General features: G+C 39.8%; 2 protein-coding genes across 2 annotated transcripts; both read left to right on the top strand.

Annotated features, from left to right (window-relative positions):
- Positions 1-1,728: 1,728 nt before the first annotated feature.
- LOC143418513 (uncharacterized) lies at positions 1,729-2,780 on the top strand. Its single transcript, XM_076883589.1, has 5 exons — positions 1,729-1,867; positions 1,970-2,005; positions 2,167-2,316; positions 2,387-2,505; positions 2,601-2,780. Exons 1-5 carry the CDS (start codon positions 1,798-1,800, stop codon positions 2,721-2,723), a joined length of 498 nt encoding a protein of 165 aa, XP_076739704.1. The 5' UTR covers positions 1,729-1,797; the 3' UTR covers positions 2,724-2,780.
- Positions 2,781-4,653: 1,873 nt separating this feature from the next.
- Positions 4,654-15,813, top strand: ccp110 (centriolar coiled-coil protein 110). The gene is made up of 14 exons (XM_004558282.3): positions 4,654-5,224; positions 5,941-6,151; positions 6,764-6,892; positions 9,236-10,388; positions 10,554-10,675; positions 10,980-11,157; positions 12,739-12,848; positions 13,236-13,352; positions 13,488-13,589; positions 13,669-13,785; positions 14,127-14,200; positions 14,283-14,348; positions 14,468-14,527; positions 14,670-15,813. Exons 2-14 carry the CDS (start codon positions 5,987-5,989, stop codon positions 14,743-14,745), a joined length of 2,469 nt encoding a protein of 822 aa, XP_004558339.2. The 5' UTR covers positions 4,654-5,224; positions 5,941-5,986; the 3' UTR covers positions 14,746-15,813.
- The last annotated feature ends 4,144 nt before the right edge of the window (positions 15,814-19,957 follow it).

Below are 19,957 nucleotides of genomic sequence, written 5' to 3' on the forward strand. Positions count from 1 at the left end.
GCGCTCTGTTTAGACCCAGAGCAACAGTATTGTTTGACTGATGGCCCTTAATATAAAGACTTCGGACTTCACGTTTCCCAATTTTTGCTTTAAGTTATTTTGTTATTTACATAATAATGTAAATAACCTAATAATGATCCTTATTGCTGTTTAAGAGAGGAGCGGTGCTTCAAAGGATAGCTGCAGATTTCTGTCAGAATCTGCAGATTAAACAGTACAAATAAAATGTTTACGTTGTCTTCCCAACAGTTTCACTGACATCTACGCTGGATGGCCAGGAAGCGTTCGCGATGTCGTATCGGGTGCTTCTCCGGCGCTGATAATTGGCTTCAGTCTTGTGTCGGTGACGTAAAAGACGGATTTAATGCAACTTGACCGTTCAAACAGCAGTCGCTTTCTAAAACATCGGATATGTATCGGATTCAGTACCACATACGAAAGTGACCCAGATCGGATTTGAAAATATCGGATTTGCGCCGTTCACACTGTCATAGCATGATCAGATATGGGTCGCATAGGGTCAAAAAAATCGGATTTGATGCGCTTTCGCCTGCAGTGTGAACGTAGCCTTATTAACAAAATCGGTGCTTAATACTAACTTTTTCAAGGTGAAGTGTTAGTGATACAATTGCTTATTTAATCTAAACTGTACAACAGATAACATAAAAAAGGGGACACATTTTGGTCCATTAATTTTTATATTTACTTTTAAATACTGATGAACATTAATCCACAATCTCTCTCTGTGGTCTTCCTCGTTTTTAGCTCCATAGTCAACATCCTTTGTCCTGAATATATCAGATATATCAGTATATATCATATCTGATATATGCTGATCAGATATATCACATATAGTATCTATCTATCTATCTATCTATCTATCTATCTATCTATCTATCTATCTATCTATCTATGTGTGTGTGTGTGTGTGTCTGTGTGTGTAGATAGATAGCTAGATAGATATAGATATATCAGTGTGCAGTAGCTTTTAATCAGACTGTGCAGTCCTCTATGCTCTGTCTTACTATTAACATTCAACCATTGTACTATGCAGTATTCCATCTTGCTGCATACACACACACACACACACACACACACACACACACACACACACACACACACACACACACACACACACACACATATATATTGTAAAGTGTACATTTGTCTCCACTGAGGTATAGTATTACTCATATAGGTTATTTTTTTTATTCCTGCTCTATTCATTTTGCTGCTGTAATAACAGGAATTTCCCAACCATGGGACAAATTCGCTTATCTTATCTTCATTTCTAATCCTGTCTCTGGGTGCAAAGACTTATAATTAGCATTGTCTATCAGTGTTGAAACAAATTTTTTAATAGAGTTTAATTTACTCTTTTTGTTGTAAAAAAAAAAAAAACCATGAATGATGATGAAAACATGAATAGCAAATGATCAATGAACAAATGCACCCACCCCACACCTGTTATTAAAAGTACTGTACCTCTTAATTCATCTTTTGACATTTAATATTGCATGCATTTATCAAGCCTATGCTAAACTGTGTTCTTCACAGACCCCTATCCAGAGCAGAGTGAAGACTCCGGGCAATATTTTTAGAAAAGGAAAACCTGAAAAACAAGACACCTGTCACTTGTGGAATGGTGGTGATGTGATCCCATTGTCTCTAAGATCACGTGACAACATTTTATGAAAGGGAAGACAGCTGGGTGCAGTTGACTTCTTCTTGTCTGTTTCGTAGTGTGCAGATAGCTGCTACAGTGTTCACAGTTTACATGTTTGGTGTACAGTCACCATGAAAATTGCTATTTTTGTGCTGTTTGTGTGCCTTCTTCTTCCTGTGCAGCCTGAAGAGATAGATCACTGTAAGTAAACACTACAGTCACCTTGGTTTCCTCAGTCATCAGATAATATGTAGTTCGGTTTCTGCTGAAGAGTGCCTCTGTTAACTGTTCTATTATTAACAGACACCTACTGTGAGACTTGTTTAACAGTGGCACAAGGTATGTTGGACAATAAATCATTATGGCTAAGAGCTTTTTTATTAATGGTTTCTGATAACCCAGTAGCACAATCTAACAAATGGGATAGCCAGGAATACAAATAGAAAACAAAAGACAAAAGAAAAGGGGAAAGCAAGTCACAGTCTATAAATACCTTACAGAGCTTGAGAAATCCATCAAGGAAGCCCCAGTTAAGAGCAGAAACACAGTTGTTAAACGCCTCATCAGTGGGGCGTTGTGTGAGAAACCTCTGCCTCACAGTCACCATGTCTCTAAGGACAAACTGACATCAGCCTGCAGACACTTGTTAGGTAAGGTAACATCAGATATGTCAAGTAATTTATCTTGTATTCAAGAACTTATTCTGGATTTGCCATTCAGAGTCTCACCGTGGCCAGTTCTATGAAGCTCTGGTGAACAAAGAGCCGAAGAATCTGGATATAGCTCTGTGTTATGAGCACTCCAACTCATGTGTGGGGGTTAAACGCCAGACTTTTGAGGTAAGCTGTCAGTGAGCGAGTAGCCAGTTGTGAAACGTGAACTTCGTGTTTTTCAAGTACACAAATTTGCTCTTAACATTTTGCTTTTGTGGCAGGATTCTAAAGGCGCTTTTACTGAAAGTGACATTGATGCTTTACTTCGGGACAACAAGGAAAATGTTCGCATTGCTCAGCCGATACATTCAGGTTCCCCTGTGCACACAGGAGATGAACTCTGAGAATTTCAGCATCATTTACTGTTTACTACTGTAAATTCTGGACATCAGTAAAATAAATAAATCACTAAAAAAACATAAACCAATAATTTTGTCTTTAAATTATACCTTATGCTGTGTTGAGTTGTCACTTTTCTAAAGAATTTATTCAGCCTCAGATAAGGAGTGTATATTCATTAATGAACAAATTATATAAAATTGATAAAGGGGAAGTTTATATTTCAAGCCTTGGGAAGCCCTCACTTTTCTCTGACAGAAATAGGAACTTCCAAAGTGCATCTGAAGTGATTTAGCCTGTTTTCCTATGTCTTTATTAAGATAATACGAGGTCTGTTGCCTGCTGGAAAATGAATCTATTCTTTGCCATTTGCAGTCACCTGTTTACAATAGGAATTCTAAAACATATTTAAGGTGCTCCCACTTGTCTTCATTCTTTTCTTCTTTATTATTCTTCGGGATGTTACTAACCATTAAAACAACAACAATTTCTAATGCACTTCTTTCAGAAAATTCATAGAAAAATGCAAAACTCCAAAAAATAAAAAATAAAAGTGGGACACAAAGGAAGACATAAGGATGTATTATTGCACTATAAGCAATTTCATCACAAGTGTGCAGATTCAATATCTTCTTCAGAAAAGTAGTTTGCCTTTTGGACACCAAAAATCCAGGCCAGGCAAATACAACCACAACAATTAAGAAATTCAGAAATTCAAGGTATTAACAATAAGTAATAGTAAAAACAAACCACAGCTGTGTGCAAATCACACCCATATAATATCAGCTGTGTTACCTTGGGATGGTTGTAACTAAGGTGGCTCAGGTAAACTACTAACCGGAAGGTTGGTGGTTCGATCCCAGTCTGCTCCATGCCAAATATCCTTGGGCAAATACTAACATCATGGTGCTCTCTGATGCATCTATTGGAGGTGTGAATGTCTGATATGAAGCACTTAGGAACAGCATAGAAAAAAGTGCTTGTGTGAATGTACAAGTTGCTCAGATAGAGTAAAAAAGCGCTATAAGAACCAGTCCATTTACAAGGTATAAAAGTCCTCTGGGCACACAATACATACAAAAGTGGTACCCTGTACTTCTGTCATGATGTTAGCAAGGTGTCTTCACGATGAAGAAGGTGTGACACATTGCTAAGGATACATCACCCCTTATTCACCACTCAGGACTCCCAAAGGTGAATCGTACTGTGTTGTAGCTGACCTCAAATCTTTCTGTCCATGTTTGTAATCCTACTCAGTTTGTTCTTGTTAACTACAGACAGTGAAAAATACCATGCAATAAAACAAGAAGTTAGAATGCTCTCTGCAAAAAAACAAACAAAAAAGAAAAAGAAAAAAAGCGTATGTCTGTCTCAAACTCCTCTTGAAGTATAATCATTGTAATCTAGCTTTTGAATCCTGCCAGTTTTTCTTCAGTCACTGTCCCTAAGTACTTGTATTCTTTTACGTCCTCAGTACAGTCACCGCTAACTGCCATCTGTTGATCAAGGACTCAACTCATCTGATGATTTTGCTGTTTACCTTTAGCTATGACAACCTATGCACTGACCTTTGCAGTCTTACAGTTTTTAATGCATGTGTAACATCGATAAACATGTTTCATTTTATGTGGTTTGGAGGACAGTGTATTCTGTGTAATACACACAACAGAGCATCTTCTTTGCTCCCACCCCCTTTATATGCGCATAATTGGTTGTAAAATGTGAGAAATTTGTTGTACACATTACTAGAAGGCGCACCTGTTTTGTCACTTCATATTTAGTGGTTGTCTTGCAGAAGAGGACGATTAAAATAGGACTTAAATTACATAAATTCATTAATTCATAAAGTTTCAGACTACAAAACGCTGCACAATGTACAGTAAGGAGAGTGGTACATAAATTACATTATTTTCCCCCAAGATCATCCAGTTTTTTTTAATACTTGGCACATTAAATAATTCATCTAATCACTCATAACAATAAATAAATAAATTACATACATTATAAAATTTTAAACTGAGATTTGTTTAACACAGTAGAGAATAGCTGCAAGCAGATCATATTAATGATATTTATGTAGACTCATTTGCCAAGAACTCGTTATCCTCTTGAGCACTATTAACTCGAGGCTATGAGCAGATAACAACATAGTAAAACAAAGAGCGTGTGATAAAGTAGCCCTGCTAGGATATAGCCTAATTCTATTGCATTCACTGAGAAATGAAGGGGAAAAGAGGGCAGGTGGCATTGAGCTTATTGGAACGAGAGCCTTTGACTTGCTCGGGGGATCAGATTGGAACGTGGCCCGCGTGCTGTTGCTAGGAGGCGCTGTTGGAGCCCGGAAGAGTTGAGCATGGTGATGAAGACGATCGAACCGAGATTGAGGAGAGAGACGTGAGTCTCACCGATAAAGCCTCCAGTTTGTGTTTCCCTGCGACATCTGTCCGTGTCTGACAGTCCCTGCTGGAAGACAGGAGGGCGATATTAGTGTTTCTCCACTGAGTAGGTAAGAATAAGCGCCGGGTATCCGCTGTCATTCTGAAGAGGGTATCTGCACTAAGACGTCTTTTTTAGCTTCCAAAGACAGCAAAACTGGATAATGCTTAAATATTAACATAAAAGCTGCCGAAGTTAAGCTTTCTCTGTAATACCAGATACACAAAGAAAACGATCCCCACCTCTGCTCTGCCGGATGGAAGAACAAGCGTGGATTGGCTAGTGTAATTAGGCGTCTGAAGACCAGCAGCAGCATCATTAGGACCTGCTGGTTGAATTCAAACCTATCCAATAGATTAGATATGCTGCATAGAGCCAGTAACACTCACGCTTATTTCAAAGGCACATTGTTTTAATTGAATCCACACAGGAGCTGTCTGCTTATGCAAACGCCCTACCTGTCTGTGAGTAGTCTGCAGACTACTGTCATTTGCTGACAGACATTTCAGAAATAGAAACAGTATTGATCAGACACACGAGTCCCTTTTGCATTTCCACAAAACATGGAAATGGAAGACAGGCACCAGCAATGTATGACAGAAAGCAAAGGAATGGCAGGAATGTGATGAGTGTGATAAAATCACAGAGGACAGACAGACTGGCTATTGTTGTAGGTGATTTGTCACATTTACCCACATGGTTTCGGCTCGTCGGTCAAACCCCAGTGTAGTGCAGCCTCACACGGACCCTCCCTTTTAATCTCTCGCTCTCCATTTAATTTAACAGCTCGGCCACGAGGCTACATGGTGTGTGTGTCCTACTCAGAGTGTGGATGTGCGGGTGTCCAGAGATGGAAAGCTATGAGGAGTTCTGTCTGCGGAGTCTGGCATTATTGCAGGAGGAGGGGAAATTCAAGAAGACTACATGCGAGCCATCATGTTCCCTGAAGGCTCGCTCTGTCATCCACTTCTATGGAAGAGCTGCGCTTTCACCTCTGGTAAGGAAGAGATAGACAGGCTTGGAAGCCCATGCTAAATGGATTACACAAGATGTAGATGCATGTGAGAGTTCACAGTTTAAACTGAATGAAACATCTGTTTGTGAGCAAATCTGATGAATGAATATATGAACTGCTTTATGACAACAGAGCTTCTCACAGCAGACTTTTTGGCTTGCCATAAAACTGTAAAATGCATTCCATTTAGGTAAACTTACTCGTGCATCCATTTCATTTACTGCTAAGACAAGCCAAAGCCTCTGCTGTGGGAACAGCCTGTTAGGTCAGCAGCTGGCAAAGGGAAACAGTGCGAACGTGGAACATCAGGGCTGTTTGATGTTTGTTAGAAAAATCTATTCGCTTGTGATTGCTGACTAAATAAGTTTGCAGGAAGAGTCCAGCATCAGTCTCTCTTCCATCCAGAAGAAGATACACAAAATATACTGGAAGAAGGCTGAATTCTTCCAGTATATTTCTCATCTGTAATAACATTTTTAGGTACAAAGTGAAAAACTGTGCCTCTTTCAGCTGAATAAACATGCGTATTTTTGAAAATTAAATGCTGAAAAACAAACAACAAAAGCCGCAACCGAATGTATTTTCATTTTCCAGCTGAATGCAGAGCAGTGGAACGAGATGTGTGGCTACAGACAGAAGGCGGTCCAACTGGAAGTGGACAGACAGAACCAGCAGAGGAACAAGCTTTTGGCCAGGATTCAGGGCATACTGGATCAGGCTCAGGTCAGTTGCACACTATGGTCACAGGTCTGGGTGTCATCTGGTCGGGTGAGAGGCCTATTTAGGATAAGATCAAAACATGCTTTGTGAGTACAAACCCAATTCCACACTTTGTCAAATGTAAATGAAGTTCTACCATTTTAAGCAAAAAAGGAGATTATTTAGATTTTGATGGCAGTAACAAGTCTCAAAAACTGTGAGAGGGCCATGTTTACCACTCTGTAATGTTGTATTATACGCAGCATGCATATTGTCATATTTTCCGGAAACATAAAGTGCCATTCCATCTATACGCAGATGGCTGCCAGCTCTACTTACCTTTTAGTCATTCTGATAGTCTCCCAACTCGACCTCTGCTTGACTGCCTTACTGATGTCAAAGCATGGATGGCAAAAAGCATTTTAAATTTTAATGATCTGAAGACAGAAGCAATTTTATTTGGCCCAAATCGTTCTTCTCATACTCCAGATGTTGATCTTGCAGCTTTGACTTCCCAACTAAAGAGTTCGATCACAAAACTCAGAGTTAAAATTGATTCTGCACTTACCTTTGATGACCTTTGATGAGCATTTCATCACCTCAGACGTTTATCAAAGGTTAAGCCCTTTCTTTCCCAGCGTGACTTGGAAGGTGTTATTCATGCCTTTATTACCTCACGTTTAGATTATTGTAATTCTCTTTTAATAGGGGTTGGGCAGGGCACTTTGTCACACCTGCAATTAGTGCAAAATGCTGCGGCACGATTTTTAACTGGCAGAAGAAAATTTGATCACATCACTCCGATTTTGGCCTCTTTACACTGGCTTCCAATTGAATTCAGGATCCGTTTTAAAGTCCATTTATTGGTTTTTAAATCTCTAAATGGTCTGGCACCTGTTTATTTGTCTGACTTGTTGAAGCCCCACGTCCCCACTCGTTCCCTTCGGTCAGCTGAGCAGTCGCTGCTTTCGGTCCCAAAGTCACGGCTGAAACTTAGAGGAGGCCGAGCGTTCTCTGTTGCTGCGCCCATGCTTTGGAATAACCTTCCTCTCCATATTAGACAGGCTACATCAGTGCCAGTTTTTAAGTCTTTATTAAAAACCTATTTTTATTCCCTGGCTTTTAACTCTGTGGGTAACTGATATTCTTTTTATTTTTTTTATTGCTATGTCTGGTTTTATTACTATGTGCATATTAGTATTGTACAGCACTTTGGTCTACCAGGTGTGTTTTTAAAGTGCTATATAAATAAATAAATGATGATGATGATTGTCTTGCTAAAATATGCAAGAAATATGCAAGACCTTCCCCCAAAATACATAGATAGGAGTGTGTGTTGCTGTAAGAACTGCATACACCATCAGAGATGCAGGCTTTTGAACTGAGTGCTGATAACAAGCCAGATGGTCTCTTGCCTCTTTAGTCCAGGTGTGGCGTCCATGTTTTCCAAGAAGAATTTCAATATGTCTGACCACAGAATTGTTTTCCACTTTGCCTCAGTCTATTTTAAATGATCATGTCCATATAAAGCTTCTTCTTTGCATACAAGAACTTCAACCTGCTTTTCTGGAAACCTTCCTCTAAACCTTTTAATGTTATTAGTTGTGGTCCCATGTCCCACCTTGTTTTTAGGTGTGGTGCTGCTATCAAATTCAAATTTAGCTAATATTTTTGATTAAATAGTAAATATATTTGATATGTTTTCCATGTTCTGTTGGCAATGACATATATGAAAATCATTGCATTCTGTTGTATTTATCTTTTACCATCATTCCAACTTTCATGGAATTGGGGTTGTATAATGTTATGTAGGCACTCTGAAAAAGTGCTGGACTCTCGTGCTAATATTATTATGCTGACATCGCGTCCTGCTTTTACTGAATGTAAATAGTTTTGGGGCTTTTGACCTATAGTATATATTAAATAGGTTTGTGTGCCAGTCCCATAATGGAGCACATAAAGTGAATTACAGTCTGTCCTGTTGTCTCTGGTGACATACTCAGAGTTGAATACAGGTTATCTGGCCTAACATTTTCCCCAGTGTGCCGTGCTATTTTTTACCTGATGACGTGTTTTCATAACAGCTCAAGATTCAAAGCAGTATTGTTCATTTACTCAGTGTCAGATTTGCTCTACTTTCGTAATTCCCAGTCTTTGAACAAATGTGATCTAAAGATTTTGTCTGTTATCGTTCACAATGGAACAACCAAAACTCAAGCATGTAATCACATTTTCATTAAAAAACTAACATCAACAAATAAGCTAATTATTTACAGACCATAATTATCACTTGATTTGCCTGTATGCTGAGCTTACATGCGTTTTAATGAAATTCTTTGGTGAAATACTGCTTTTTATGTTTCACAGGTGCCAGATGAAGAGGTTGACAAGTTGCCAGTTTCTAAATCTGCAACAGTCAACGGCTACACTCTGGTCACTGACTTACCTGGGCTCCCCAAAGATGCTGCATTTGGGGTTCAGACAAATAGTCATCGTGCTGCTCCATGCTCTGAGATTCCTGTGCTTAATGATTATAAGGCAGTGGAGGAAGTGAAGGTGGATGCCCAAGAGAAGAGTGAGGAGGAGGAAGAAGAGGATGAGGAAGAGGACATTAGTTTGGACAGCCTTCTTAAGAGATCAAGGGAGTATGTGAAGAAAGAGCAGAGTCAGCAGGGATCAAAAGCTGTCCGCGCAATGACCCAGTCTCCCCCACCTGAGACTGACTCTGTCAGTGAAGATAAGAGCTGCAGCCCTGTGACGGACACAGGCATTCAGTTTGGATTCAGTCTGCACCACAGCCCTGTCGGCCCGCCTCAAATCCAGCATCAAGTGCTGCGTGACCCTAGTCCTCAAAAGTCCATCTGCCTCTCACCTAGTCTACCAGAACCATTTTCTTGTCTCCCCAATCCAGAGACCAGCATAAGTCCTCGTCCACAGAGACGCAAACCACGCCCAGTTTCCACAGGCAACATCCATTTTTCATTTCCCATCGGCCCAGCAGACCTTATCGCTCGAAGCCCAGGACGGTCAGAGGAAGCCATTGGTGTGGCAGACTGGGGAGATGCTTCAATGTCTCCATCTCACTGGAGCTCAGTGGGAATAGAGGGCGTCAGCCAGAGTGGCATTCGTCGATCCAGCCACTGTGGAACCAGTCCAGTGAAGGAGAACTGTAACCCTGTCAGTGCCTCGGTGCCCAGCTCAATGGGTGATCACCTGGCTGCAGGTTTTCGCCGGCGCTGCCACACTATGGACAGCCAGCTGCATACCTACCATTCTGGAGCGGAGCGCATAGACCGCAGCCAGGAACGCCTCCCTCGCTTCATGGCAGGAGTTACACTGTTTGCTCCCAGTCGGCGCACACCTGCAGCCCCTTTAAACCAGTCGTATGATGTAGAGAGTCCTTCACTGCCTCTGCTGAGGCCCTGTGTGACTCCTGCAGACGAATCTCCGGGGCCAAACAATGGCAGGAAAACACCGACTGTCCTCAGACATGCAGCTGAAGCACAGGCCCGCAAGACAGGTGAGTGCCTTTGATGTAAGCTATTTATTTTTTTTATGTTTACAACTGTGTAAGTCCCACTGAGATTTCTGATTCCCACATTTATATATTTTATGTTAAGTGAGTAAAACTTTGACATGGTAAAAGACAACTGATTTATTTGTATGCATTTGTGCTTATTAACAGATGAGACCCAGTGGCGAGCGCAGGCTCTGGAGGACATGCAAAGACGTCTTGAGAAGGAGCATGCTTTGCAGATGTCTCTGCTCCTCGCTGAGCAGGAGAAAGAGCAACAGCGCCTCCACCTGGTCAGCACATGGAATTTAACAGTGACCATTTTATATAGAAGTAGATCAGAAAAAAAGTGTTCTTTTTTTAAATGACCATGAAAAGCTACACCAAAACCTAATATGTTTAACTACAATGCCAAACTTTATTTTCTTTATTTTATTTTGCTTTCTTTGTGTGTGTGTGTGTGTGTGTGTGTGTGTGTGTGTGTGTGTGTGTGTGTGTGTGTGTGTGTTTGTACATCTGAGTTTTATATGCCTTTTTAAAAAGATTATGAGCAGAGCATTAGTGAAATACAAATAATGTTGTGTGCGGTGTGTTTAGGAGCTTGAGGAGACAGAGAGAAGGCTGAAGGAGCAGGGGTCTGTACGTCCTCTAAGTGCGGATGCTTGTGGCTGGAATCGTAGGTCTGTGAATGACTGCCATCCTATCATGAGCCCCTCGTGCCCGGGACTAAGTCCTGTCCACACACCATCAGAACGATCACCTGGACACAGTATAGGTATCGTTTTAATAAACTTCTGTGCTCAGGATTGTAAAAAGTGTTCACAAAAGACACATGAATGTCATGGTTCATTTTCACCCACCCCTTGCTGAAACAAAATGTTTAGATTATAATTGTTAAAAGTTAACTGCATTAAGCTAAGGTTAGCTCAAATTCAGTACATTGACATATTAGATGAAGTAAATTAGGAGAATATTTAAACTGATGAAGTGCATAGAGGCACTTGACATGTTAGAAAAACCTAATATGAGCCATTGTTGAGATATAGAGCACACCTATACAAACAACTAATATGCTGAACCCTGTATGCAACAGCTAAAATTATAAGATGGAGAAGCTAAATTAAATATGAAAGTCACTGTGCAAGTCTTTGCCACTGTGTGCAGCAAAGCACGCAACCACTGTGTGAGGTCACTTCTGAGCTGATGAGCAGGCTACACATGATCAGAGCAGGAGCTGGCTGAGAACGCATCAGAGGGAGGCAAACAGAGCTATGATAACTCGAGCATGCAGCTATCTGAGAGTTCAGTTTCTTCCTCACACCTCAGATGCGCAGCAGTTTTCTTGCATCTAGATTCATGTGTGTAGAGCGTTCATAGCATCAGCATCATGTTTTTGCTTATTTGTTTTGTTGGGTTGAAAAATAACTAAATAAACTTGTGATCATACTTATGGATCACCATGGAGCATACCATTGGCCATGTGAGTTATTTATGCAGAGGAAAAAAGTGAGTGTGAATGTGCCTGACGTCGCTCCAACTATGAGAGGTGATTCTGCAGGTCACCAGCTATCGTAGTGGGGAAAAAAAAGAAAAAAAGAAACAAAATTTACATTGTTGATGAAAAATAATAATAGGAAAACAGTTTTGTGTTTCTCAGCCAAGAACAACTACAATCTCATTTTCTGTTTTTAAGAAAGGAGAGTTTAAAAAACAGAGAGAGAGATGTGTGTTGTTTAGGCAGTAATGAGAATAATGAAAATGTCTTAGTTTTGTCACTTTTAGGTGAAAAGCAGACCTGGATCAATTTTCCACATGCAGTGGTTGGAAGAAAATTATAGGTTAACATCATTGGAAGTGATCAGGCCAAGTTTCTGGCTGAATTGTTTACAGCGTCATGTGTCCCTCAACCTAACAGTTACTATCATAGGCTACCAGAAAAAGGGTGGTGAAATGACCTTTTAAATGAACCAGAACTGTCCCTTAATTATATACAAGACAGTAAGAGACATAATGTTTTTATTAATATAAGGATGGTGTTTTCCTCACTAAACTGGAAGTGCATTTTGTTGTTAGAGCTTTTGTTTTTCATACAAACAGCATTTCACACACAATAGCTTAGAGGTGATATCAACTTATGAAGTCAGGGAGTAGAGAAACAGATCAGATACACTGACTACTCGCTGAAGAACAACAGTGATTACTTTTTAATGTTTTCGGTCATTGTTATTGTCTGTTATTTGCCTTCTAAATTCTGTGTCCTATAATATCAATAAAAAATAAAATGCTAGTGTTTGTTGATGGGATATGCTGCTCGTTTCAGCTGCGTCTTTAAAATATCTACTGTTTCTTTCTCCAGGTTTGCCCAGTCCTGTCCCTTCTAGTGCATCCTCTCCATGTCTTCAGCCTCCTCTTTATCTGTGGGGTTCCACGTGGGGGGCTAACAAACCTCGGGCCAGGCAAAGTCTGGTGTGTAAACACTGCAAAACAGGAATAGCATTTGCAGCCAAATCCAAACTTCAGCACACTGGCTGAGCTCATTACACCTTTAAGTACATGTAGTATATATACTGTAAAGTGTATATAATAAGTGTATATAAATCTGATTTATATTGTAAGTACCATTGTTTCTTTTACTCTGTTACATCCATAACGCTCTGAACTGTTGTAAGTCTTCAAAGCAAAGACCAAATAGAAGCTAAAAGTCTTCTTGGTATGCAGTCTTGCAGCAACCTTTTATTGTAATTGAGTCTATTTTTTGTCCATTAAATCAGAAAACGTGTATGTATGTGAAGACTGATATCATTTATCTTAATATCTCACATTTTCTCCATGTTCTTCATTACTTTCTCCCAGGTTCTGACAGCTGATCAGCAGAAAGCATTTTGCAGAATTGGTGCTATCACTCGCGGCTTCCTCACACGCAGACTGCTTAAAACGGAGAAAGTCAAACACCTCCGCCAAACCATCATGGTGAGTTCCATTTCATACCTTCATACACAATAAAAGAGTTACAGGAGTGTAAGGAAGTTTCATTTTAGATTATGACGTTAGTGACTGAGTGTGTCTAACTGTGCACTCTCTCTGTATTTATATGTGTGCCTTAAGGATACGCAGGAGTTCATCCGTTCATTTCAAACTGAAGCTCTACAGAAGAGAAGCGCCTACACAGCACAAGATCTCGCCCTGCAGGAGAGAGTTAGAGCCCAGGTATGACTGTGTACTAAACCTCTATAGCCAGCAGAGGGCCATCTTTATTCATGTTTCTCCTTGTTTGTTGTTCCCTCAGTTACGTGCAGCCCTGTATGACATCCATGACATCTTCTATGAAATGCCTTTGGAGGATCGCTTAGCATTACTGCAGCAGGACAGAGAGCTCCGTGTGGAGAGGAAGCTACGAGACATGGTAACATGAACACAGTCAAGTAAATAATCAAGTATCCAGATTTAATCAAGAGAAGGTGATCGTTATTGTCACTGAAAATATCCCTCTGTCCTTCTAGAGCCTATAAACTAAGCTTTAGTTTGTTCAAACACTGGAGAAAGTTTTATGAAGCCATGCATTCTGTGTCTGGAAAGGTTCATCCAGACACTCGTGGCTTATCTTGTTGTTATTAATGCATTGTTTGTAATATAGCACCTTCTCACAAAAGCAATTGTAAGAAATTGGTTTGTGACTGTCTTTGACTTTTTCAGTATTCTGAGTTGTTTTTTTAAATAAACTATAAACTACATTCACTCCAACAGGAGAAAGCCAAGTGCCCCAAAGAGAGAGTGGCTCTTTCTGCTGCCACACAGAGGTCTCTGGACAGGAAAAAGAAGTAAGACAAGAAATGAAAACACGTGTTTTACGTTCATGCTGTTGAGATCCAGTGATCAGTGGTGTATCTGGTGCTTCTTTAGGGTTGGTGAATCTCCAGCACAGACTAGGAAGATGCAGCAGAAGCCAAAAAGCCCCACTACCAACAGGTGTGAGACACAGCTGTGGGATTTTATTACTTTTTAATTCATTTTGTGTTTCCCTCGATGTAATTTCTAGATTTTTGTCCCCAGACGTTGTTTAGATAAATTCATTATTCCTTTCCTAGAGTCTTGAAGCCAAGCCAAGGACAAAATGCCTCTGTCCCAGGACAGCTTAACCGTCAGGGGTGAGTCTGTACTGGTACAGATTGTAAAACACTTTTTATAAAACACCAATTGCCTGAATCGCATATTCATGAAAACAGCAGTCTTCAGACACACCCTGCTTTTGACGTATTTAAAGTCACCACAGTGACTTTTTTCTCTTAGGAGCTGGTACAGAAAGACCCCAGAGGAGAGGGTGAAGCGCACAGAGAACCTGAAGAAGCAACACTCGCTGGGCTAATTCATGACACAACATGCCCCGACCTGTGAACTTGAATATTTAGTATTTTAATACAAACCTTGTACCACTGAACTTTAGTCAGCGCTGCTAACCACATGATTGTCCTTCAGTTAGCTTTGGAAATTCACATGAATGTATTCACACACAAAAACAGCTGATTGTTATGATGAAGAAAAGAATAAGTAGCTGTAGTTAAATGTAAGCCACAAGAAGCTCAATTGACAACATGTAAAAACATTTCTGTGCCTGAGTACTCTGCCTTTGTTGTCTGTCATGTTTTAGCATGCATATATTTAATATCAAGTGCTTATAGCTGTAAGTTGCACACAGACAGTCACATAATGTAGTTGTTCTGAAAATACAATATTTTAATGTATATGATTTATTCCTTCAAGGGCTTTAATTACCAGTTCGTGCATTGTTTTGTTCTTTATGCTGAGTGTATTATAAAATGTATAGTACTCTGAGTCTGACTCTGAGTCGTATCAGGGTGTTTTAGTATTTGGTTTAAATGCCTAATGAAACGGAAAAAAGATAAATATCTGTGTTTACACTCTGGCATGCTGTTACATTAATGTAGCTTCACACGACCACAGATGCACAGCCGGCATTCAGTGTGGACTTTGTTTCAGAAATGACTGAAGAAAAATAAATTTACAAGACCAAGAAACAATATAAGACATTTTAATGAAATAGTATTTCTGAAATATTGTGTGAACTGATGCGTTCACTGCAGCACCACGCTGACTTCATATTTGTGCACTTGTAGCATTCAGCATTGATGTTTTTCTCCCACATTGCTGTGTGTGTCTTTTAAAGGATGATTTATTTCATTTAAAATGTCAGATTGTCTTTTTTCTTCAATGTCCAGAATAAAATCTGAAATTATTTAAATTTTCATGGAATTTAATTCATGATACAGTTAAATTATAACCTAGCTAAACTAAGCTAACTATAACTTAGCCATAAGTTTTTGACATGAGCTTCTTTTCTGTTGTTTGCTTTACCGATGTTTCATGACCCAGTAAATACGTTCAGCATGGTTTCAAACAAGGATCCTACTTAGATATTTAATTCTGGCCCATGATAAGGTAATAAAGCCAAATATTAACAGTGGTCATGTTTATTTTTCATAAATCTCTAAAAATAATTTACTGTATTTACACATCCTTTTTTTGATGAAATTGACTATATTTTAATCTACTCTGAATACCACCACAAATCCAGAGTGAAGAAGGAGACCAAACAGATTTTTCTAGGCATATTTACAGCAATAAGACTTTAATTATAATATTTTTATGTTGCAGGATACAAACATTCTTGAGCAAATCAATCTGTATTATATTCAACAGACTTGCACACATTCCAACATTAAACAGAATAAGTCTCATCATTCATTACACAATAAAATGTGGTAATATGAAGCTTTGTGATCCATTTTCTCTGTAATAGTAATCTGTGTCAGGATGCAGCTAAACCATATTCATCTAGTTGGCCTGGATTTTTAGCCTGCATGCAAAAAATGTTTTTATGTCACAATAACATGAATTTCATTTCGAAAAGAGGCACAACTGCTATATATTATAAATACATGGTGAATACAAAGTTAAAAAAGGCAAGCTTGTGGCTGTTTACAAATAATTGCATAATCTACAGTACGTGTCTCCTCTATATGCAAAAAATACGCATATAGTAATGAGTGATATAATCCTACATTGCGCTGACTACATTATCTCCACACTGTCACACCAAAAGAAAACGTAAGCCACAGATCTCGCACACATTTGAACAAAATGGCTCCAAACTGCTTTAAAAAAGTTAAATATGCGTAATTTTTCTAAGATTGTGCAAGAAATTTTGTTTTTCATTTCTTCTACTGTCATCAACATAAATAAAGGTTTTTAGTTTCCTGTAGTTAAAACAGCCATTTGCCATGACAGACAGCGACATAGCTGTGCTGGAACTAGAATACCTCTCATATGAGTTTGGTAAAGACACCAGCCGACCATCCACATATATGCATTTACACCTAACATCTTTCAAGAAGAAGGCTTTGAGTCAGTTTTCACTTCCACAAAGATATTCTGTGATGCACTGTCAGGAATCATCTAGCTGCCCTCTGCATCATCCATCCATCCGTCCGTCCGTCCATCTTTTTTCACTTATGCGGGGCCGGGTCGTGGGGTCAGCAGCCCAAGCAGAGAAGACCAGACCTCCCTCTCCCCAGCCACCTCCTCCAGCTTGTCTGTGGTAAGACCAAGGCGTACCCAGGCTAGCCAAGAGATACAATCTCTCCAGCGTGTCCTGGATCTGTCCCGGGGCCTCCTCCTGGTGGGACATGCTCAGAACACACCTCACCCAGACTTGCACACATCCTTGTAAGATGCCCGAACCACATCATCTGGCTCCTTTCAAGGTGAGCCCCTCCTGGAAGGGAGAGGCCAGCCACCCTTCGGAGGAAGCTTATTTCCGCCTCTGGTATCCACAGTTTTGTTCTTCAGTCATAAGCCACAGCTTGTGACCATAGGTGAGGGTAGCGACATGGATCGACCGTTTGAGAGAAATTGAGAACTTCGCTTTTACACTTAGGAATAAAATTATTAAATAAAGTTGTCATGGTGATTGTTATGTACACATTGCAATTCTGCTCATTAATTAGTTGGCACTCTGTGTAATGAGGGTTGTTGGGAAATCAGTTTTACCCCAGTTCTTTTTATTCCTCGAGCATCCAGAGATGGCACCGGACTCAGTAGTCATTTTCACAAAATCTTTATTCATCTTCATTTAAGCATGCACTTCTAGAAGGGAAGACGAGGCCGGTGTCCCTCTCCAAAATCTTCACTCCTTTGTCTGTGAAACACAGTTTTATAGAAGCGACCCCATCATAAACCCCCCCCACGGTGGGCCGCAAACTCTGTGTCTGTCTATGTGCACGACAGAGGTGGGACCAAGTCATTGTTTTGCAAGTCTCAAGTAAGTCTCAAGTCTTTATCCTCAAGTCTCAAGTCAAGTCTCAAGTAATGTCAGGCAAGTCAGAGTCGAGTCTCAAGTCACTGGTGTAAAAGTCCAAGTAAAGTCACAAGTCTGAAACTTTGAATTTCAAGTCCTTTCGAGTCTTTAAAAAAAAAACGAAAAAAAAGAATGTTGCAGTTATGCTAAATGTAAATATTAGACCATGTAATTTTTTAATCTGTGTTTTTCTCAACACATGACAAAATAGTGAACTTAGAAAATATACACAAATTGTGAAATTGCACCTCTTTAAAATGCAGCTCAATTAAACTTAGCTCCAAGAATAATTTTCACCGACAGTTCTGAGATAAGCTGCATGTTATTCTTGGATGCGGTTGTAGGACCGGCTTTGAAATCGCATGACAAAAATATCATACATAAATAAATGATTTTTTTTTTTTTAAATATCATTAAAAAAAAAACTGCATCACCAACGTAGCCTGGAAAACATTTGCTAGTTAGATGAAGTCAGCTATCTCATCGTAGCATATTTATATGCATATTTATAATTAGATGGTTCTTGGAGTGAGTGCACACACTCATGAAGTTTAGTAACTTCAGGTCACTGCAACAAGCCCAGGTACAGTTTACCGACGGATGGGTGCAGGACCTTGAAATGCACCGTGTAGAAAGTAAAGACCATCGTACGTATCATAAGTTTACCAGTCTCACAAATCGTCTTCATAAATACACATTCCTTAACCGTTTATTAATAGGACCTTTGAGCTCAACGGTAATTAATTAGTAGTGGAAATAATTTCTGGTAGCATCACAGAAATGTAGCAGTGACAATAATACTGTATGCTGTAATCGTACTGGACAATTAGTGATACAAAAAACCTGTTTTATCCTGTGAATAAAAGTATATGTTTTTGTCAATGTACCATAATAACAGAAGCGAAACGCAATATTGTGTCAGGACAATTCACTATTTATGCACAATAAACAAAGGAGCATAGCGCGACCATTTCTGTTCAGCGCCAGACTTGCTTGTAACCTATATCACCAATTATGTTATGAAAATGACGTATTAACTACAACAGCAGACTGACCTTTGTGTAAATGCTTGGAGCAGACTAACCTATGAGCTGGAGTGTTCTGGGACGTTATATTTGATCTTTGAATGGCTGCAATCCAGGCCATCCGTCGCCTCTTTGTTACTTCGGAAACATGGCTCGAACAATTTCTCTTCAACGACATAATCCGATAACAACCGATCTCTTTACCCGTCGGCTTCCCGTGGCTGTCATGCGACCGGCTATTGCAGTTAATAATACAACAGCTTCTTGACATTTTTGTGTTTCTTTTTATCGCTGTGTGACTGATTTTAATTGAAAGCCTGCGTGCGCTAGTACCGCTTGCCACGAGTTCCCAGAATCCTTTGCGGTTCTACCCGTGAATGACGTCACATTTTCAATCTCTATATAATATGCATGTTAAATTTTATATTTGGGGTAAAATATCAAGTCTTTTCAAGTAAACCGGTTCAAGTCCAATTCAAGTCCCAAGTCATTGGTGTAAAAGTCCAAGTCAAGTCACAAGTCTTAGAACATTTTTTCAAGTCAAGTCTAAAGTCATAAAATTAATGACTCGAGTCTGACTCGAGTCCAAGTCATGTGACTCGAGTCCACACCTCTGGTGCACGAGCACATGAATGCCTACATGTGCGCATTCCCTAGTGTCTATGTGAGTGCTCGTGTGTGACTGTGTGCACATGAGTGATTGTGCGTGACAGTTAAAACACTGTGGGTGTAGGTAACTCCCTAGAAGTCATAAAACCCCTCTCACTTCCAGACCACAGGTATCCAGTTACAATGTTGAGACCCCCCCCCCCCCCCCCCCCCCCCCCCCCCATACATCCTCTGGGGAATTTCCACTCAGCATTAACTCTTCTCTGTTTTACTGTCACAGCTCAAGTGGGGGAGGGGTACAATCTACTCCTAAGTTCACGACACAATCAGCCTTTACTATATTGAGGGCAGTGTCAGTGTCTCTACAACAGTTCTACATTCTATGATAACACATTTCTAAACTCTAAATCAGCTAAATATTCTACAGGGTCAAAAGCATCAATTCAGTGCTAAGCTTGAATTGAATTATTGAGACTGACATAATGAGCTGTAGAGGGATTTGCAAACATGCAAAAATTCTGGGCCAAGCGAGTCTGAACAGAATGTCCGGACTTAGATAATAATAAGAA

This window comes from Maylandia zebra, linkage group LG4 (assembly GCF_041146795.1).
Source record: "Maylandia zebra isolate NMK-2024a linkage group LG4, Mzebra_GT3a, whole genome shotgun sequence".
NCBI lineage: Eukaryota > Metazoa > Chordata > Actinopteri > Cichliformes > Cichlidae > Maylandia > Maylandia zebra.

Excerpts from the sequence above, each read along its gene's own strand:
- LOC143418513 (XM_076883589.1), top strand. The coding sequence starts at position 1,798 with ATGAAAATTGCTATTTTTGTGCTGTTTGTGTGCCTTCTTCTTCCTGTG. Across the intron at positions 1,868-1,969 it reads GCCTGAAGAGATAGATCACT|ACACCTACTGTGAGACTTGT; the intron begins GTAAGTAAACAC and ends TATTATTAACAG. Across the intron at positions 2,317-2,386 it reads AGCCTGCAGACACTTGTTAG|AGTCTCACCGTGGCCAGTTC; the intron begins GTAAGGTAACAT and ends TTTGCCATTCAG.
- ccp110 (XM_004558282.3), top strand. The coding sequence starts at position 5,987 with ATGTGCGGGTGTCCAGAGATGGAAAGCTATGAGGAGTTCTGTCTGCGG. Across the intron at positions 12,849-13,235 it reads CTCGGGCCAGGCAAAGTCTG|GTTCTGACAGCTGATCAGCA; the intron begins GTGTGTAAACAC and ends ACTTTCTCCCAG. Across the intron at positions 13,590-13,668 it reads AGGAGAGAGTTAGAGCCCAG|TTACGTGCAGCCCTGTATGA; the intron begins GTATGACTGTGT and ends TTGTTCCCTCAG.